General features: G+C 57.4%; 8 protein-coding genes across 8 annotated transcripts; 5 read left to right on the forward strand and 3 right to left on the reverse strand.

Moving 5' to 3' along the window:
* Positions 1 to 68: 68 nt before the first annotated feature.
* On the reverse strand, positions 69 to 1488 carry J3D65DRAFT_626397 (uncharacterized protein). Its single transcript, XM_066800432.1, has 3 exons — positions 1307 to 1488; positions 1125 to 1256; positions 69 to 1073 (listed from the first exon to the last, which is right to left on the reverse strand). Exons 1-3 carry the CDS (start codon positions 1418 to 1420, stop codon positions 228 to 230), a joined length of 1092 nt encoding a protein of 363 aa, XP_066654244.1. The 5' UTR covers positions 1421 to 1488; the 3' UTR covers positions 69 to 227.
* Positions 1489 to 1621: 133 nt separating this feature from the next.
* On the forward strand, positions 1622 to 3796 carry J3D65DRAFT_651685 (Sas10 C-terminal domain-containing protein). The gene is made up of 2 exons (XM_066802447.1): positions 1622 to 1848; positions 1899 to 3796. Exons 1-2 carry the CDS (start codon positions 1656 to 1658, stop codon positions 3641 to 3643), a joined length of 1938 nt encoding a protein of 645 aa, XP_066654245.1. The 5' UTR covers positions 1622 to 1655; the 3' UTR covers positions 3644 to 3796.
* Positions 3797 to 6185: 2389 nt separating this feature from the next.
* J3D65DRAFT_554288 (uncharacterized protein) lies at positions 6186 to 7061 on the forward strand (the record flags this gene model as incomplete). The annotated part of the gene is made up of 1 exon (XM_066797175.1): positions 6186 to 7061. One exon carries the CDS (start codon positions 6186 to 6188, stop codon positions 7059 to 7061), a length of 876 nt encoding a protein of 291 aa, XP_066654246.1.
* Positions 7062 to 7381: 320 nt separating this feature from the next.
* J3D65DRAFT_603638 (magnesium transporter) lies at positions 7382 to 7901 on the reverse strand (the record flags this gene model as incomplete). The annotated part of the gene is made up of 3 exons (XM_066798225.1): positions 7382 to 7432; positions 7491 to 7788; positions 7846 to 7901. The coding sequence occupies 3 exons, from the start codon at positions 7899 to 7901 to the stop codon at positions 7382 to 7384; spliced, it is 405 nt and encodes a 134-aa protein (XP_066654247.1).
* A 189-nt stretch (positions 7902 to 8090) lies between these two features.
* On the reverse strand, positions 8091 to 9396 carry J3D65DRAFT_626407 (EF-1 guanine nucleotide exchange domain-containing protein). Its single transcript, XM_066800433.1, has 4 exons — positions 9255 to 9396; positions 9150 to 9189; positions 8576 to 8955; positions 8091 to 8522 (listed from the first exon to the last, which is right to left on the reverse strand). Exons 1-4 carry the CDS (start codon positions 9292 to 9294, stop codon positions 8272 to 8274), a joined length of 711 nt encoding a protein of 236 aa, XP_066654248.1. The 5' UTR covers positions 9295 to 9396; the 3' UTR covers positions 8091 to 8271.
* A 152-nt stretch (positions 9397 to 9548) lies between these two features.
* On the forward strand, positions 9549 to 12183 carry J3D65DRAFT_626408 (heat shock protein 78). The gene has a single exon (XM_066800434.1). The coding sequence runs from the start codon at positions 9632 to 9634 to the stop codon at positions 11999 to 12001; it is 2370 nt and encodes a 789-aa protein (XP_066654249.1). The 5' UTR covers positions 9549 to 9631; the 3' UTR covers positions 12002 to 12183.
* Positions 12184 to 12766: 583 nt separating this feature from the next.
* Positions 12767 to 15473, forward strand: J3D65DRAFT_555037 (fungal-specific transcription factor; the record flags this gene model as incomplete). Its single annotated transcript, XM_066797209.1, has 3 exons — positions 12767 to 12846; positions 12875 to 12991; positions 13046 to 15473. 3 exons carry the CDS (start codon positions 12767 to 12769, stop codon positions 15471 to 15473), a joined length of 2625 nt encoding a protein of 874 aa, XP_066654250.1.
* Positions 15474 to 15660: 187 nt separating this feature from the next.
* On the forward strand, positions 15661 to 17289 carry J3D65DRAFT_391410 (uncharacterized protein). The gene is made up of 2 exons (XM_066795844.1): positions 15661 to 15689; positions 15849 to 17289. The coding sequence occupies exon 2, from the start codon at positions 16007 to 16009 to the stop codon at positions 17078 to 17080; it is 1074 nt and encodes a 357-aa protein (XP_066654251.1). The 5' UTR covers positions 15661 to 15689; positions 15849 to 16006; the 3' UTR covers positions 17081 to 17289.
* Positions 17290 to 19064: the final 1775 nt, after the last annotated feature.

Consider the following 19064-nt stretch of genomic DNA (forward strand, 5'->3'; position numbering starts at 1 on the left):
AGGTGGGAGGTTGAAATTTGTGAGGTGGGTGGGCAGGCGACAGGTCAGCCGGGGCCCTGAACTTATGAGGAAGGAGCGTCGACGACGTCGACCACGATTTGCACTACATTACTACGGCTGCGGTCAATTCTGTTCTGACCAACCTACTAAGCCTTGCTATTCATCCTGTTCCGATCCCCGTGAACGCCAGTGTCGCCGGTGTCGCCTGAGACGAGAGGACCCGGTAACTACTGAGCGGCCTGAGATTTGGTGTTACCCAGGCCATGGGTTTTGCCATATTTCCAAGCCTTTCCATCCATGTCAGGCTGCACGAATAGCCAGACTAGACTTGTGACCCAGCTGAATACCGTATCAATGAACCAATTATTCCTGGGGCTGCCAGAGAGTGCGCTGGCTCGCATGGCCTTTCCCAAAAAGTTGGTCGCGATGAAATAGTAGCCTCTCTCCAACTCCTTGACGGCTACAGCAGCCACCTCATCTTCTGTTTGCACAGGATCGCCTTCTTCCAGGACTACTGTGACCGGATGCTTGGTCTTGTTTTCCTCCACATGCCCAGGAGTAGAAATGGTGCCAGGGCAGACAAGGTGGATCTTGATTTCAGGAGCAGCGGCGCCACTTACGTGGTAGCGCGCTCCATTGTAGAATTGGACTTCCTCATGGAGAGCGTCAGACAGATTTCGCAACGCGGCCTTGGCTGGGCTGTAAGGAGAATATCCCGCGACACCAACGAGACCAGCGCTGGAAGAAGTCATGATGAAGTGGCGCGCAGGGACAGAGCTCAGTGACTTCTTGTCGACGTCTTTCAAAGCGGGAGAGTTGATCCAGGCCTTGAGCGTGGATTGGGCGAGAAACGCTGCGGCAAAGTAGTTGATGTCCATTTGTTGTCGCAATACATCAACAGAGGTGTCAATCAAGAAGGATGGTGTAGCCATGCCAGCATTTGCCCAAACAATGTCAGGTGCCTGGCCATGATTCCACTCTGTGACTTCGCAAATGATGCGGTCGTTTTCCTCGGCCTTGGTGACATCTGCGCTGATGAAATGGAATCTTTGCGTGGATTTCACGGCAGCTCCCTGTGTGGAGAGGTCAGTGGAGTCTTGACGTGAATGACGCGTTGCACATACAGAAATGTACTCCAGGGCAGACTCCAGCTTCGCCTTGTTTCGTGCAACAATGACAACATTGGCTCCCTTTTGGGCAAGAAGCTTTCCAAGTCCTCTTCCCATACCCTGGGAGCCTCCAGTGATGACGACCGTCTGCCAGAAAGGTTAGCAAAAGCCAGAAGCGGGTCTCGTGAGTAGTATACCTTGCCGTCGACCTGAAAGTAATTCTTCCTGTTGAAGAGACCCATAATGTCTAGAGCAAGGACGACAAAGAAGACTGAGAGAAGCACGGAGGCCCAGAAGAAGCCCACGGCCATGGTCAGCACGGTAGCTGTTAAGATGCTTCAGACGCGAAGTCTGATGGGGGCGGACGAGTATATGTACGTAAGGGCCTAAGGCAGTGGCGCGTCCAAAGTTCCGACAGGGGTGCAACCAGTTACGGGTCCGTGCGCCTTACCGCCTTGGATCAACTGGCAGAAATTACTTTCCGACGCGACATTTTGGCCGCGCATTTGCAACCCACACGCCCTGCACCACCCACCATACTCGGCCATGGCAAAGAAGAGAAAGGCCTCGGGCCAAGCATATGGCCAGCCCAAGGATCCGAAGGACGAAAAGACCAAGCTCAACATCAACACCTTTGAAGATGTCGCCGACTCGGAAGACGAATTTCACATCAACCGCGACAAGATTCTCTTGGACGAAGGTCCAGAGGCAAAGAGGCGGAGAAAATGGCAGGAGAAAGGTGCGTCGGCCAAGCCGCAGAAGTTCTGTCCACGCGCTAACCGCCCACAGACCAATTTCTCGAGCCATCCGACGAAGAAGTCCTAGCCTACGACGACAAGTCAGAAGACGAAGACATGGTTGACGAGTCGGACGATGACCAAAACAGCGACGACCCAGAAGCCGGCGAAGGCGATGAGGAAGAAGAAGAGGCTTGGGGTGCCTCAAAAAAAGATTACTACGATGCGGACAAGATTGAGACAGAGCAGGATGCGTTGGACGAAGAGAAGGAAGCCTTGCGCCTGCAGAAGAAGCAGCTGGAGGGCATGACGGAAGCTGATTATGGTTTTGATGAAGCCGACTGGGCTGCGGGCGATCAAGACGAAGCCGAGGAGGCTGACGGAGAGGTCGTGACGGAGAAGTTGCCCGAGTTGCAAGTCACCGACGACATGAGCCCCGCCGAACGCCTCAAGGCTCTCAAGACAAGATATCCAGAGTTTGAGCCCTTGTCGAAAGAGTTTTTGGATTTACAGCCCTTGCACAAGGAACTGGCGCTTGCTGCAGCCGCGGCCCAACAAATGCAAAAGCAGCGAGCCGCAAGAATCACGGGCGACAAGGTTCTCAAGACTCCGGCAGCGATAGTCAAGTACAGGGCTCTTTCTGCTTATTTGGCAGCATTGACCATGTACTTTGCCCTCCTGACGTCTACATCGGCAAACGGCGAGAAGACGCTCGCCCTCTCCCCGACAGAGCTCCGAGATCACCCAGTCATGGAAGGTCTAGTCCAATGCAGGGAGCTATGGAGCCAAGTCAAGGATATTTCCATCACGAACAAGATTGCCGACAGCGACACAAGCAACGAGTTGGAAGCCATTGAGGAAGAAGCCGACGCAGACGTTTCGCCCGTCGACGTTTCTGCCGTCAACGAAGTCAAACCCGCCAAGCCCAAGAAGAAGAGCAAAGCGCAGCGCGCAGCAGAGGCCGCTCAAGCCGAAGCCGAAGCCAAGCGGGCTGAACGTCTTCGCAAGACTGAGGAAGAGCTTGGTGCACTGTCTGCTCTCGCGGACCAGTCGGCGCTCAAGAAATCACGCAAGACCAAACAAACGCCCAAGCCCGAAGTGGCCGTATTCGAAAACGAGGAAGATTCAGACTTTGGCGACGAGACCGAACTCACAGCCGAGCAATTGGCCGAAAAGCTACGCAAGAGGAGGAGCTTGCGCTTCTACACTTCGCAAATCGCTCAAAAGACCAACAAACGCGACACGGCTGGAAAGGACGCTGGCGGTGACGCCGATATACCTTACAGAGAGCGTCTCAAAGACCGTATGGCCAGACTCAATGCTGAAGCCGAGAGGCGTGGCAAGAAGAAGGTGGCGCCGGGAGAAGAGCTTGGTGGTGACAGTGATGAAGAGGACAGGCGGCAGGCCAAGGAGTTGCGCGATGGGGCGGCTGACTCGGAAGATGACTACTACGACATGGTGGCAGCCCGGTCAAAGCAAAAGAAGAGCGACAAGGCGGCAGCAGCAGTAGCATACTCAGAGGCGGCAAGAAAGGGAGCTCAAGTGGTTGAGAAGGAAGAAGTCGGGGCAGACGGCAAGCGCAAGATCAGCTACCAGATTGAAAAGAACAAGGGTCTGACGCCGCACCGCAAAAAGGATGTGCGCAACCCGCGTGTCAAGAAGAAGAAGAAGTACGAGGAGAAGATGAAGAAGCTGGGCAGCAAGCGGCAGTTGTACAAGGGTGGCGAGGGCAAGGGCGGATACAAGGGAGAATTGACGGGTATCAAGAAGGGGTTGGTCAAGAGTATCAAGTTGTAGTCGCTTTGGTCAGCGCATCTCAATACCACACGAATTCACCAAGAAGGACTACTGGGCTCTGGAACAATCTAGGGCGTTTCTCGTTTCTCGTCGGCATTGCGCCAAAACTTAGCCCACACATAGCTAATGTACTCGAGCATACATGATTTTGAACCTCACACAGTCCAGCCGTCTCAGTACTACCACGCCGCTCTCGCCTTGGCCTCCTCGCAGCCCTGTCGCTTTGTTTGAGACGTGTCACCGCTTCAGTTCCACCTCCACGTTTCCTGTGTTAGCCTCCTTGGCTACGTTGTTGCGTCGCACTCACACATGGCAGAAACCACGAAGGCTGGCCAATCTGCTTAACCAGATTACAGGACGTCCCGTGTCTGTCTGTCGGCTATATCACTTGTACACTGCAGAAAATCGGCGTCAAGAGAGAACTAACGGCCGTGTCCCCCAACCTGAAAGCAGTCTGGGCTAAGAAGAGAAGGGTATCCTTGTATCACGGTAAGGCTCGCTCTCGTTTTCGCAGCACCTCGCACTCCTCGTCAGTACAAGTACCGCAACCAACTCTTCCATCCACACCAAGGCAACACCCACTCCACCTAAGTACTCCATCCCCCCAAAAATGACCCCGCAGCCCTCCCACGCCCGCACATCAACACGCAGCCCGCGCAAGTCGACCGTCCGCTGACCGGCGCACCTGTCAAATGGCGTCTCGACCGCGACTGGGCTGTCCCATGCAGCTAGCCCAGCAAGCGGTTCCTGCGTCACAGCGCTCGGTTTGGCAGCGGCCGGACCCTGCCTTGCCTGCATAAGTTTGGCACTTGGGTGGTTTTGCTTCGCCTGGCAGCGCACTGCGCCCCCCACGCTCTGGATCTAGGTCTAGGGGTGGGCAGAGTGCGCCCTGTTTTGCACGCTTCTGCTCTGGTAGTGGACCTTTTGTAGGTCGGAATTGTGTCGTCCAAGGTCTGGTATGCCACAAGCGACGTAATGGGAATACACAGGTAAACGAACAGCGCAGCCTGTTTTGCGGTTAAGCAAAAGCAACCAGACCCAAGCCGCCTCAGCATGCAGGGCAAGAAAAGGCAAGGCGTGCCCTGCTCGCGTGGCCGGCGTAGCGTCGTCCGTCACATCAACGGACAACCCAGCTAGCTATTTGGGGAGCTCCTAGCTGGCCAACGTCGCACGCGGGCAGACACATTGCGGCCTCGCCCGTCATGCCTACCATGCCCTGCCCACCGGTCGGCACTGGTGAGCAGCAACTAGTCGGCATTGTTGCAAACAGCCGAGAGCTAGCGGAGGCGTGGTGGTGGAGGGAAACTTTAGGGCGGGCTGCCAACGACCTGGCTGTCTGTTGCTGTTTTTTGGTTGCGTTGATGTGGTGGTGAGCTGTGGACTTGTCTGCCTACCTTACTCTCTCTCTATTCTTTTGGTTTGGTTACAGAGTACTGGTCTTGATCTGCAAGAACCACAGTGAGCAGCAGTCTGGCGCGCTTCCAGAAGCTGTCGTGTCTGGAGCCGCTGCTGCTATTGCCGTGGGTACGTATTCCCGTGTGTTGTGGTTGCTCACCTCCTCTATACACGCGCCTCCACCAACAACTTCCACTCCTCTTCCACTCATACAGTCAACATTCGTACCCCGTTCTGCAAGACACCACGCCTAGCATTCTTTGGTGCAATCATTTCTCTTCCTCTCGTCACCTCACCCAATCCAGCACCGTTCAACCAACCAGCCAACAGCTTGTCCAAGCCACACACCACCCCCGCTCAAGCTTCCCGTCCCCGCGCCCAAGCACCCTGATTTTGCTTTGCCTGCTTCCCTGCCTGCCCTACCAGCGTACGCTTACATATTCCCTGCCCACTGTTCGCTGAGGTGTCGAGGACAAATAATCACGTCTGCTATGTAGGGAACAAATGCTCTGGAGCCCCCGCAACGGAGATCGCTGGCGCCCTCGCTGAAGCCTGGCTCTTCCGTACCGTGCGCAGGACTATTTCTTGCCTGCTTCTCCCACCGCAGCAGCAGCGTTGAGCTTGCCTGGCCTCTCGAAACTCTATCCAGCGTTGCGCAGGGCTCGCGCTACCCAACTCAGCACTCCGAAGCTCCTCGCAGGGGCCGCAACCTTGAGCCAAAACCTTCACCCAACGCGTCCCGCGGCACTCCAATCGCAGGGCCAGGACCCTCTCCCGGACGTTCCGGCAGGCAGAGACGGATAGACTTTGAACGGAAAAAGAGAAAAAGCGCGCAATTTTCGGAGTCGGCTGTTGGTTGCCAACACCTGGCTGGCCTCGCGTGCCGGACCCTGCAGCCGGCTGGTATATGGAGGCCAGGTTGAAGACGACGATGCTTTGGACGCCGCAGCAGCAGCAGCACGACACGCTCCACGACGCCCTGCACCATCACCGCTGGCTGCTCGTCGACACGACTGCAGTGCCGTCGGCATACGCAATCCCCCTTCCTCCTGCTTCCGCCAACACCTTCAACCACAACAACCACGCCGACGGCACGACCATGGCGCTTACCGACACGCTCCCGCTCCCCTTTGCCCACACCACGGCCATGTTGCTGCTGCCCCTCGTCGGCGTCCTGCTCATCACGCCCTTCCTCGTATACGCCACCTACCATGACTACCGCGCCTTCCTCGCCCTCGGCGCCGGCGGCACGCCGCACAACTTCGGCGGCTACCTGCGCATCAAATTCCTGTCGCTCTTCCGTCTGGCGAATCCGCGCGTCCCCGCCCCTCTGCCCTCTGACCTGCGCCCCTCCGGCTACCTCGACGCCGCCAAGCTGCCCTCCCGCCGCGGTCCGCGCCCCGACGTGCGCGGCATCGCGCCGCACCGCCAAGTCAGCGACAGGATGGGCGCGGCGGACGGCGGCGGCGCCATTTTCGAGGAGATGCTGGCCCGCATGCGGCGCATGGCCGGGCCCGACGCCGGCAATGGGCTCGTCGAGGGCACCAGCTGCTTCGAGAAGCACGGGACGGGCCTGTTCAGCACGCGTCCGCTGACGCCGACGTGTCGTGGCGAGGTGTGCCACATCCACGCCAGCGACGGCAGTCTGCACCTCACGCTGTACCCGGGCGACGCCAAGGTGGTGATTGAGCGCGGGTGGGGCGAGCGACACCCGCTCGCGAGGGGCGGCTGGCTGACTCGATTCGTGCCCCAGCATTTTCTGATGGTGTATGCGCCGCGAGACGAGCACGAGATGGACGTCGTGGAGCGCATCATCAAGGCGAGCGTGTGGTGGGTTAGTGGAGTCAGCGTTGGCGGGGCGAGCATTGATGGCCGTGCGAGGTCCGAGGCGGATGAGAAGGCTGTGGGCGTGGCGAGGGATCAGGAGAGCCACCGTGACGGCGTTGCGAAGCAGATGGAGGGGTTTTGCCTGGGTTGTCGCCGCAAGCTGGATGTGGATTCGTACAGTGCGTTTGGCTCATAGCAATTGACTGGTTATTCGATGAATTTCGTCTTTGGCGAGTCTGAATATGTCTTAGGTGCATGAGAAATGCATGTTTTGGCGTGGCCTGTGAGGGAGCCAAGGCTGAAGACCAAAACCATACTTTCCTGAGCTATCTCTATAGCCCTTTTATCATCTCCGCATTTCTCGTCTCATGCGCCGTGGCTCAATGTCTCGCTTTTTGCTCTCCCGCTCAATTGACCCGTATGGCCGAACCTACACGCAGTCAGCACACTACTCCAGCATCCGCAGGACTTGATCACCTACCGCACAACCCCCCTTCCCACCGCAACCGCTCCCCATCAAATCTTTCCTCCACCTCTAACCCAATCCGCAAACTCCCTGCGCTTCTCCTATCCAAAAATCAGCCCTCGCCCTCAACCCTCATCCAACAGACAAGCAGCAACTCACCCGTCCATCCCAAAACCCCATCCTCTCCCCGGTAACCCACGCCCACGGATTGCCCAGCGGCACCTCGCCAGCGCCCTGGACGGCCTTCCCCTTGAGCAGCCGACGCCGCGCCTCCTCGCGCTCGGCAGCGCCGGCCCAGCGCGCCCAGCGGATCGGTTTGAGCGCGGGCGACGCGCTGATGATGCCGGCGCAGGCGAGGAGCACGCTGATGAGGGTTTCGAAGACGATGTCGAGTGGGAGGGAGGGTGCGGTGGCATAGGTGGCGTAGAGGGTTGAGTGTTCGTGGGCGGAGTAGACGCTGTTCGGGGGTGGTTAGTGGGGGGTTTGGGGTGGGAGGGGAGGGGTGGTGGCGTACGCGTGGGTTAGGAAGAGGAGGCCCGTCACAGTGAGGAGGTTTGGTAGGATCGCCATGGTTGCGGGCGTTGACGAAGTGGTGGTTGACGTGCGGATGTTGGTCGACGATGTTCGGTTCGTGGTGTAGCGCCCAAGCTTCTTGCCGCCAAGCGACTTGACCGCCTCCATCCCACAAATCAGCTCGCACACCTGGGGCACGCCCTGGACCCCGCCGAAAAAGTCACAGATGTTTGGATCGCGTTTGTGCCATCATTTATCTTTTTTTTCATTGGCATCTATGAAATCACTCATGATCATCATTCCGTAAAAACCCAGAAACCCATCATGAGCAAAGGCACTTGGTGTGACGCAACCAATGCTGAAACCCGTGGTGCCCCTCGAGCTTGCGCGAAGAATTCAAAATACGACAGTACTGAAAGAGACTGCCTTACAACTTCTGCATGGCAACAACGTCGGTGGACTGGATGTATTCGCTCTGCTCCTCGTCCTCGTCGGGGCCAGCCTGGAGCTGCTCCTGAAGCTCGTCGGTAGAGACCTTGTCGTCCTCGACGACGAGGTTGATCCGGAGCATCTTGATGCCGAAACCGACGGGGACGAGCTGGGAGGCACCCCAGACGAGACCATCCTTCTCAATCGCACGAACCTCCTTCTCCAACGCGGCGAGATCGGTCTCGTCGTCTGTCGAGGCGGGTTAGAACAAGTCGGACAAAGAAGCACGAGAGAAAGCTTACCCCAGGGCTTGACGTCGAGGGTGACGATGGACTTGGCAGCGGGCTTTTCCTTGCCGGCCTTCTTCTTCCTGTACTCCTCGAGACGCTCCTCCCTGATCCTGACAGCCTCTGCGTCCTCCTCCTCGTCGTCAGAGCCGAAGAGGTCGACGTCGTCGTCATCCTCCTCCTTCTCGGGAGCACCAGCAGGGTTGATGGTGAGCTCGCTGGACTCGGGGCCGTAGGCGGTGGCGGCCTTGGAGGGGTCACCAGGGAGAGAGGAGAACTCGGGCTCAAAGGTGGCAATGTGCTTGTACCAGCGGTAGGCGTGGGGGAACTTCTCGGCGGCAGGAGCCTCCTTCAGCTGCTTGAAGACGGCGACATCGGCCTGGGTAGGAGCGTAGCTGTTTGACAGTCAGCATGCTGCGACTGGTCCAATTGCGATTGAAAGTGTATTGAAGCAAGGACTGGGTCAGAAGTGCGCAAAGCGCTGGTTTTGGACTCATTTGCGGGGTCTTAAGCCGCTCATAAACACGGACCAATTTTTTTCATCATTCGGGTCAAGGGGAAGGGGAATTGGTGGATGGACTGCACTTACCCGACAATGTAGCTGCGCGTCTGGACCCAGTTGTTAAGCACTAACCTCAGGCGTCAGTCAAAGTTTGCGCGGGGCCAGTTCAGCAGCAGAGGCGCTCTGACATACGGGTGAGGCCAGCGTCGGAGATGAAGTCGGTGAAACCCATTTTGAAGTGTGAGGAGGTGGAGAGTGGTGGTTGGGGTATCAAGGAAGCAGGAATTGAAAAGTGGTGATGGATAGAGAGGGGCAAGGTGTCGTTGGGTTTTGAAGGGAAAAAAACCGACCCGCAGCTGGCACGGGCCTCGACCGCGCCCGGAAAATTGGGTTGGGCCGTCCTCCGGCGCTACCGTGGCGCCAGCTCCTGTGGCGCAGCTATGGCGCAAAAAGAAGCTCTTCGAATGCTCCAGCGATGTCTATGCCATCACCACTCCCGGTCGCGGGAGAGATATATACGACCTGTCCCTCGCGTTTTGCATGGGCCAATTGACTTGTCGACCGCTAAAATGTTGTCACTCCAAGCAAGATCCGCCGCAAGGCGTCTTTCCGCTACGGCTTTGGATGCTTCGAACGCGCTCCGTCCGCGCAACGCTAGATCTTTGGCGAGAATATCCCAGCGACCACCAACATGGACAACTTCTGCGACGACGCTCAGACCGACATGCGCCATAAGACACTATGCCAACGGCCGGCCACATCCCCCGGGTGGTACACATCGGATGAACATGGGCGGTGGTGAGGAAAAGCCGGCATTGGAAGAGTATGGTGTCGATCTCACGAAAAAGGCAAAAGACGGAAAGCTGGATCCAGTGATTGGGAGAGATGCGGAGATACACAGGACAATCCAGGTGCTTTCGCGGAGGACAAAGAACAATCCAGTCTTGATTGGTGCTGCCGGTACCGGAAAGACGGCAGTGCTTGAGGGACTCGCACAGCGCATCGTCAGAGGAGATGTCCCCGAATCGATCAAAGACAAGAGGGTTGTGTCGCTGGACTTGGGTTCGCTCATTGCGGGTGCCAAATTCAGAGGCGATTTTGAAGAGCGGTTGAAAAAGGTTTTGAAAGAGGTGGAAGAAGCCAAGGGTGGCGTCATTCTTTTCGTTGATGAACTGCACACCCTTCTCGGACTCGGTAAAGCAGAAGGCAGTATCGATGCCAGTAATCTGCTCAAGCCAGCGCTGTCTCGGGGCGAATTACAATGCTGCGGCGCAACCACCCTCAACGAGTACAGGCAAATTGAAAAGGACGTGGCACTCGCAAGAAGATTCCAACCTATCCTTGTGGGCGAGCCTTCAGTACAGGACACGATTTCGATTCTCCGCGGGATCAAGGAAAAGTATGAAGTCCACCACGGTGTCCGCATTACAGATACGGCTCTCGTCGCCGCCGCAACCTACAGTAACCGATACATTACGGACCGCTTCCTTCCCGACAAGGCCATCGACCTGGTTGATGAAGCAGCCAGTGCTCTCCGTCTGCAGCAAGAAAGTAAGCCGGATGCCATTCAAGAGTTGAACAGGCAGATTATGACTATCCAAATCGAACTGGAATCACTGCGCAAGGAGGACGACGTCGTCAGCAAAGAACGTCGGGACAAGCTCGAAGAACAGCTCAAGTCGAAGCAAGAGGAGTTGAAAAAGTTGAATGACAAGTGGGAGCAGGAGCGCAGCGAGATTGAAAACATCAAGAGCATCAAGGAAAGTCTGGAGAGAGCCCGTATTGAGCTCGAACAGTGCCAGCGCGAGGGCAACTTTGCCAAAGCCAGTGAGCTCCGCTACGCCACCATTCCCGAACTCGAAAAGAAGCTTCCCAAGGATGGCTCGGAAGGGCCAGGCAAGACTCCGGACAGTCTACTTCACGACTCTGTAACTGCCGACGACATTGCCAACGTCGTCAGTCGCAGCACGGGCATTCCAGTCAGCAAGCTCATGTCTGGGGAGATTGAGAAGCTCATCCACATGGAAGACACTCTTCGCCAGTCTGTCCGGGGACAAGACGAAGCGTTGACCGCCGTCGCCAACGCTGTCCGTATGCAGCGCGCAGGTCTCAGTGGCGAGAACCGTCCTCTCGCCAGCTTCATGTTCCTCGGACCTACCGGTGTCGGAAAGACGGAGCTTTGCAAGAAGATGGCCGAATTCTTGTTTTCGACCGAACAGGCAGTCATCCGATTCGACATGAGCGAATTCCAGGAGAAGCACACTGTCAGCAGACTCATCGGCAGCCCTGCGGGATACGTTGGTTACGACGATGCAGGTCAGCTCACGGAGGCAGTGAGAAGGAAGCCTTATGCGATTCTCCTGTTTGACGAGTTTGAAAAGGCTCATCGCGACATTTCCACGCTACTGCTCCAAGTCTTGGACGAGGGTTTCCTCACGGATGCACAGGGCCACAGGGTCGACTTCCGCAACACAATTATCGTCTTGACCTCCAACCTCGGCGCCGAAGTCATTGTAGGAGACAATGCCGTCACCAATGCAGAGACGGGCGAAATTTCACCCGAGGTCAAGAAGTCAGTCATGGACGTTGTGCAGTCGAGCTACCCGCCCGAGTTCCTCAACCGCATCGACGAATTTATTCTCTTTAGACGGTTGTCCAAGGCGGCGCTGAGGGACATTGTGGACATTCGGTTGAAGGAGCTTCAGAAGCGCCTGGAGGACAGAAGAATCACGCTCAAGGTTCCGGACGAGGTCAAGGAATGGTTGTGCGACCGCGGATACGACCCGCGGTACGGCGCCAGGCCTCTCAACCGGCTCATTGCGAAGCAAGTGGGCAACAGCCTCGCCGACAAGATTATTAGGGGCGAGGTCAGAAATAATTCGACGGCAGTTGTTGGCATCAACGAGGACCAGAACGGCCTATATGTGGCAGCAGAGTAAGCAATTGGATAGGGGGATTGGTGGTCAGTGTGTAGGTGGTCATGTGGGACGACGGGACTTGGGCTAGAGCAGGCGCACGTCTCCACTATGCAGGGTGTAGGAATATGCATTGCAGGCGTTTATGGGCAAGGATTGGGGGATTGTATAGTCAAATGCTAGACACTTTACTCTTGAGATGACGTCTATTACACCGAGATGTGCCGTGTGTATAAGGCCTGCGTCGGGCGCCCAGCGCGAGACTGCGACGACGCGGTTGGACGCGACGGAATGGAATGGCGGCAGGCGGCTTCATGTAAGAGGCGTCGCAGCAAGCCCACTTTTGACGCAAGCGGCAAGGTCACGATAGAGGGGTCAGGTTTGGATGGTGGAGGAGGCAACAGAGTTCAGTCGGGCCGACCTTCTCCACACGAAGGGACATGGACATGGGGCAAAGGCCGACAACAAGCAAAATCGACTGCGGGGGTGCCACCAGTCAGCAAATTCAAGTCAACTCTCATTAGCACACCCCACAACTTTCCACTCCCCCCAAACTATCCCATCCCTCCCGCGCCGTCTCCTCTCGCTCTCGCTATCGCCGTCCCATGGATCGTGTTTCTGTGCATCCCAGCTAGAACAACCGTCGTCGCTGCACCCCATTGCAGCGCTCCAGTCTCAGACACACAGCGGCGCGCCGCTACGCGATCGGAGACGCCTCGCTCGGCCTTCCTGCCCTACCGCCGCCGGCTATCCTTCTGTCCGCCCGCCCACCCACCTTACCTTACCGCTATGCCCGCTGCCGACAAGTCCCACCACCAGCGCAAACCGCCCAGGCGACATGTCACCACCGCCTGTCTAGCCTGTCGCGAGTCCAAAATCAAGGCTTGACTCTCGGAGCCTTGCTGTCCGGACAACAGCTAACCGTTCCCAGTGCGATGGCGGCCAGCCCAGCTGTGAAAAGTGCAAGACAAAGGGGAGAGAGTGCAAGTACTCGCAGGATGAGGACAAGAGGAGGTATGTCTCCACGTGCTCGTGGCTTGCCTGTTTGGGAAATAACTAGTTGCACAGAGTCTCGCTGCGTAACGCCATTGAAATCTTGTCCGCGCGCGTCGATCATTTGAGCCAGCACATTATCTCCAATGGCCTCCAATTGCCTCCGATGGAGCCCGAGGCCCAGGCCAGCCTCTCTCGCATTCTCGAAGTGTTGCGCTTACCTGCCGCCAAATCCGCCGCTTTGAGGGCGCCAGTCTCGTCAGGCTTGGAGAATTCTCCGGAACGTGGACAGCCCTCCTTGGACTTCGCGCCCGCAGGCTTTGACTGGAATTTCCTCGAAACTCAACATTGGCCCGCGCCGTTTGGAGAGAATGTAAACCCCCACTCGGGATTCACGTCTAGCGTCGATCCATCGTCCATTACCAGAGCGCCCATGGTCGAACAGCTCGCCGCCGCCGCAAACAACATGACCTCGCCCCAGACGACTCAATCGTACGTTTCGCCTTCGAGGGCCCAATCTTTGACCACGCCACCCGCCGTGAGCATGACGACTCCGTCAACCCAGAGCGTGCCAGCATTGGAGCACAGTGGACCGACGGACAATTCGGCCGACGACAGCGAGGACGAAAGCGAGGACGAACTCATCAAGCAAATATCCACCCGGATGGGCTCCTTGCAGCTTGCGCCGGATGGCCACCTGCGTTACTATGGCGCCACCTCTAATATCCTGTGTGATTTCCCCGACACCGACCACACCCAGACCAGGCGAACCGTCCGGAGAGATGGTCGGGACGTGCTTGAGGCTGCCAACTTGGACAAGACGGTGGATCCATCCATCGAGGGACATTTGATCAGCCTCTACTTTGCCTGGCAGGAGCCTTTTTTCCATGTCGTCGACGAGAAGATGTACCACATTGGAAAGGAGGAGTGGCGCCAAGAAAAGAAGGACGTTGCCTATTACTCCGAGGTCCTCACAAATGCCATGTGTGCGGCCGGCGCGGCCTTTGACGCTCGATACCACCCCAATTTCGTGACTTGGCCAAAATCTCTGTCTGACTATTTTGCCGACCGAGCAAAGGCTTTGTTGGAACTGGAGATGGACAGTCCCTGCATTGCGACAGTCCAGGCCTTGGTCATTCTTGGAAGTCACGAAATGGCTTGCAAAAGGGACGCACGGGGTTGGCTCTATAGCGGAATGGCCATGCGCCTGGCGTTTGACCTTGGCCTGCACCTTGACATGTCCTCTTATGTAAGACAGGGCAAAATCAGTGCGACTGAAGCCGAGATTCGCCGTGTAACGTTTTGGGGTGCCTATATTGTGGACCATCTCTCTGGATTCTACTATGGGAGACCGGTTCGCATCAACAATGGCGACATTTCTGTGGCCAAGCCGACGTCTGATCCGTCATCGGCCATAATGAGCGCCTGGGTGCCGTACGGTTTGCACAGCCCAATGGCCTCGGATCCTTCATTGATGTTTCAGGTCCCATTGGAACTAGTCTCTCGTGCTACGGTCGAGTTGTGCGAAATCATGGAGCCCCTTGGCCATGTCCTCTATGGCGTTTCCAACATTTCGCGCCAAGATCTCCATCTTCTTTCTTACAAGGTCACCGGCCAAATATTTGAATGGAAAGCCAATCTGCAGCCTCTTCTCCAGGTCGACTACCAGGACACCAACACTGCCTACCTACCGCAAGTGTTGTTGCTTCACATGCTCTACCACCAGTTTATCATTTACATTCACCGACCGTACGTCTCCAGAACCTACATTCAGCCGTCTCCGCCACAGGGTCCTGGTCATATGCACGCCCAGCAAATGTGCATCGAAAGCGCAACCGCCATTGTCGAGCTTCTGCGTCTGTACGAGCAACGCTACACTTTTCGCCGCATGAATATCCAAGCGGTGTCCATCATCTTTACCACCTCTTTAATTCTCATCTTTCTCATTTGCTCCAAGCAGCGCGGCTCGCCTCCCCCTGTGACGGCAAGCTCCCCCTCGACGGCCAATGCCACTGAAAACGCCGTGGCATATCTCAGCGTCTGCTTCCGCGCCCTCGAGGACCTCACGCAAAGCTACGACAGTGCGCGCAGGACACGCGAGTTTCTCGTCGCTCTCCAGCAGCGCTGGCAAAAACAAGCTCGCAACCACGGTGGCAAACGCGGCCTCAAAGACCGTTCCACGGCCGCATCGCCTCGACATGAAAAGAAACGACCACGAGCCAGCACCTATGACGTCGCAGCTGGTGGACCTCAGGGCATTGTTGGCAACGGCAACCTGACGCGACACAATTCCCTCGTTGGAACTTCGGCAGTGTCAAGAGGGGTTGCAGCACCGAACAACCACGGCGACCTACAAGAGTTTGACTATTCTGGATTCGGCGGCCCCGACTTTGCGGCTGCAGCGTCCGCGAGAGAACAACACCACAGTCCGGATTCTCTAGGCGAAGACTTGTTGGCGCAGCTGTGCTCGATTGGACCGGCGGGGTCAGTCACGTTTCCTTGAAGACTGACGAGGCAATCTTTCCCCGTCGACAGCCCGCGTGATGCGAGCAAGGGTCCCCGCCTCATCGTCATCTTGGAGTCAACCCATTGCGCACAGCTTGATGCGCCATTACGGCAGGCAAAATACCTGCCGAGACTCGTGCCGGGCTCTGGTTTGAAAACCGGATCATGTTCCCGATCAGTGACGAAGGCGGCGGTTAATCTGCGAAGTACAATGGTATGTGTTGCAATTTGCCCAAGCCGTGGATCTAGGAGGGTTCTTTCGTAGCGATCGTTTCGTTTGTTTATGTTGGTGTTTATAGTATGCCGTCCCTGTTGGATGGTGTGTCAACAATACAAATCCGGTTGTATGTCGAGTCTGACTGTTGTGTTGCAGGTCTGTGAAGTGGAACTGGCTACCCTTGGATTGTCACTTCCTCAGAACGGTGCTTCAACACCACCGCAGGCCTTGTCTGTTAAGCTACACACTCAACCTATCCATATGTCGCCGAATCTCCCACTCATCAGCGCGTCTGTCGCGTCAAACAACCGTCAATGGCGCACCAGACGCTTCTCAAAGCCCTATGCATCTTCGTCGCTCTGGCCGCCTCACCACTCGCGCATTCCTATCCCATCTCGACCTCCCACTCGACGCGACCACGCCATGTGCTTCCCGCGCTCCCCGCGCTCCCCACGACACGCTCGGAGACGGTGAACGCCACGGACGAGCATCCACGCTGCCCCAGCTGCCCCGGCAACGGCGACCTGTACGGGCTGGGCATCCGGCTGGGCATCTATCTGCAGTGGATGTCGAGCCACATTCTACATACGGTGTCGCCGGCCAGCGCTGCCGCCACGCACGACGCCAACTCGGTCTTCCTGCTGGCCATTCTGATTGCGCTGACGACGGGCACGGCGCGCCAGCGCAAGTGGATCCGCGCCGAGGAGGCCTATATTGTGCTGCTCGTGGCGTGGGGCTTTGTCGGGACCGTTGTTAGCGTTACGGGCGTGCGGTTGGGGGGTTTGGAAGGCCGCAGCGTTTGTGGATGGGGGTGGGTGAAGAGGAGGATTCGCGGTTGGGTTTGGAGGAAACGTGCACGAGGGAAGAACGAGGGGAAAGGCAAGATTGGAGAAGAGTTGGATGCCCGGTGGTGGAGTCCGCTAAAAAGCTTCTGGGCACGCACGCCGGCGGAGAAGAAGACGGCATCACCGCGACGGCGACGCAAGCGCGTCTTGCGCCTCACGCTGGGCGCCGCCTCAGTCGTCAAGCACCCCAGCTTCTCGTGGGCCGGCGTCTTTTGGCGCAGCAGCATCCTGTCGTACCTGACCGCCCTCAACGCATGGGTGTGGTGGTCGCGCGTCGAAGACTGGGAGGTGAAGGCGCGCGGCGGCAAGGCGTGTGCGGAGCCACCCACCTTTGCAAAGAACGGCTGCGTCCACCACGTCTTCTTCTTTGGGTCGCACCCGCTGGAGAATGGCGGCCTGATGAAGACGCTGCGGATCCTCTCGATCGTCCTCGCTGTGCCGGCGCTGTTGTTTAGCGTCGCGATTGCGCTCGTCTCGCTTGTCGTGCTGGCGTTTGTCGTCCAGGTCTTGCTGCTCGCCGTGAGGCAGAAGGTCAAGGCGTAGAGCGTCCTTGGCCGCGCTGCTGTTGCTCGCGTCGTGGCATGCGGCCGCAGGCGGACTGACTGCGACGGCACCTCGGACCATATTACAACCCCTGACGCTGCGGCACCCTCTCGCGCGACACATCAAAAGACTGTCTCCTGGCCGCGCACCCTCTCTTCTTCCAAGTCACCTGCATCCGCCGCGCCACCTCCAAGAAAGACGCCGGTGCTCTCGAAACCCAAACCCAAGCCCAAATCTAAACTGCCCACCAACACCAACGACAACACCACCGAACGACCACGCCATCTCCGTCGCTCTTCCTCGTGGTCTGTCGCCGCCGCCGCCACCGCCGCCTCGTCGGCCTTGGGAAAGCCTCTCCTGCTGGGCGTCCGCGATGTCATCACGCAGTGGTTCGTAAAAAAGGAGGCGGAGCAGCTGATGACGGGCCGACGGACGCAGAATGCGCAAGTGCACGAGGAAGAGGAGAGGCAGCGCGAGGAAGAGGCGCGGCAGGCAGAAAAAGGGCGCCCGCCTCCCAGTCAGGACTTGGCTGTGGTCTGGAAGCCGTTCATGACGCTCATGATGAACCGGGGCGAGGGGCCCGACGAAGCAGACGAAGACGGCCGCGCCACCAGCAGCCACGCCCACGGCACCCCATCAATGAGCAGCAGACGACGGACCCTACATCCTCACCCTGCCCGTACCTCGCCATCTCCCTCATCCCCCTCCCCCTGCCCCTCCTCCCCACGCCTCACACCGCACCTCCTCACGCTAATCCCGCTCCTCCTCTTCGTCACGAGCATCGAAACCTCGCTGCGCCTGGCGCGCCTCAGCGCCATCAACGACATCTCCAGCATCGGCCAGCTCATCCCGTTCATCATCGGCCTGGCGTCCTTCGCCGCCAGCTGCCGCGAGGTGCTGCTCGTCGTGTATCGCCGCCGCCACCCGGACTGGCGCGATTGGGCGTGGGAGGTGCGCACGGGCGGCGTGGGCGGTGCCAGGGCGCGCGTTTTGCGGCCGCGGCGCGAGAAGAGGTGGGACGGTGAGCGTGAGCGGCGGGACTTGGACGGGAAGGAGGGCGTGTTGGCGTGGTGGGCGGCGCTGAGGCGGCGACGTGCGTTGGGAGGCGGCGGCGGCGGCGGTGGTGGTGGTGGTGTGCGTGCGGCGAAGGGGGAGAGGAAGCGTAGGTAGGTAGGTGTGCGGGTGGTGATGGCGCTGTGAAGGTGGCTAACTCCGCCTGTGTATTTGTAGATTGGTAGGTAGGTAGGTAGTGCGACGCGTAGGCGGACGCCGTAAGTAGACGTGCGTAGCCTTCCTTGTTGCCAGCAGGCTGTCTAGACGGGGTCGAGCGTTGTCTCTTTCTTGGGTACCTATTCTACTCCTCTGAGTTCTCTTCTTGCCTGCTATTGCTGCTGTGATGTTCATGGTTTCTATGGTCAATGGCGTCCGTGTGTTCCTGTATAGGAACCGCTGTGGGTAGCCGGGCATAGGGCTATTAGATGAAAGCACAGTCCGCTTAAAGAGACAACTGTGCTGCAATATCGAACGTAGCGGCAGAGTGCAGAGGGAAATCTAGATATCAGCCTTCTAATCTATGGCTGAAAGAGGCAATCGCTCTATAATTTCGCACGTAGTGGGTGACTCGTAAGTAACTGTAGAGGGAAATGTAGATATCAGACCTCTTATCCTTAGCTGAAGGAGGCAATCATTTAGCAACTTTGGACGTCGTGGGTGACTAAGAGAGGAAATGTAGATATAAGAGTATTAAACAGTCTGCCATACAGTGTCCTTGATGACTTAAAGAGGCTATTGTTTCGCAACTTTAAACGTAGTGGGTGACTCATAAGTGATTGCAGAGGGAAGTGCATGAATCAGACTTCTGATCACTGGCCAAAAGAGGCAATTGTTCGCTAACTTTGGATGTAGTTGGTGTATGCAGAAGGAAAACACAACTAGGCAGACGGGTGAAGAAGCTCTGCTACGTTTAAACTTATTTTTTCTTAGC

Source organism: Phyllosticta citribraziliensis (genome assembly GCF_038025025.1).
Source record: "Phyllosticta citribraziliensis strain CPC 17464 chromosome Unknown J3D65scaffold_7, whole genome shotgun sequence".
Classification (NCBI taxonomy): Eukaryota; Fungi; Ascomycota; class Dothideomycetes; order Botryosphaeriales; family Phyllostictaceae; genus Phyllosticta; species Phyllosticta citribraziliensis.

Excerpts from the sequence above, each read along its gene's own strand:
- J3D65DRAFT_626397 (XM_066800432.1), bottom strand. The coding sequence starts at position 1,420 with ATGGCCGTGGGCTTCTTCTGGGCCTCCGTGCTTCTCTCAGTCTTCTTT. Across the intron at positions 1,257-1,306 it reads ACTTTCAGGTCGACGGCAAG|ACGGTCGTCATCACTGGAGG; the intron begins GTATACTACTCA and ends CCTTTCTGGCAG. Across the intron at positions 1,074-1,124 it reads CTGCCCTGGAGTACATTTCT|GGAGCTGCCGTGAAATCCAC; the intron begins GTATGTGCAACG and ends CTCTCCACACAG.
- J3D65DRAFT_651685 (XM_066802447.1), top strand. The coding sequence starts at position 1,656 with ATGGCAAAGAAGAGAAAGGCCTCGGGCCAAGCATATGGCCAGCCCAAG. Across the intron at positions 1,849-1,898 it reads GAGAAAATGGCAGGAGAAAG|ACCAATTTCTCGAGCCATCC; the intron begins GTGCGTCGGCCA and ends AACCGCCCACAG.
- J3D65DRAFT_626407 (XM_066800433.1), bottom strand. The coding sequence starts at position 9,294 with ATGGGTTTCACCGACTTCATCTCCGACGCTGGCCTCACCC. Across the intron at positions 8,956-9,149 it reads ACGCGCAGCTACATTGTCGG|CTACGCTCCTACCCAGGCCG; the intron begins GTAAGTGCAGTC and ends ACTGTCAAACAG. Across the intron at positions 8,523-8,575 it reads CCTCGACGTCAAGCCCTGGG|ACGACGAGACCGATCTCGCC; the intron begins GTAAGCTTTCTC and ends CCGCCTCGACAG.
- J3D65DRAFT_626408 (XM_066800434.1), top strand. The coding sequence starts at position 9,632 with ATGTTGTCACTCCAAGCAAGATCCGCCGCAAGGCGTCTTTCCGCTACG.
- J3D65DRAFT_391410 (XM_066795844.1), top strand. The coding sequence starts at position 16,007 with ATGGCGCACCAGACGCTTCTCAAAGCCCTATGCATCTTCGTCGCTCTG.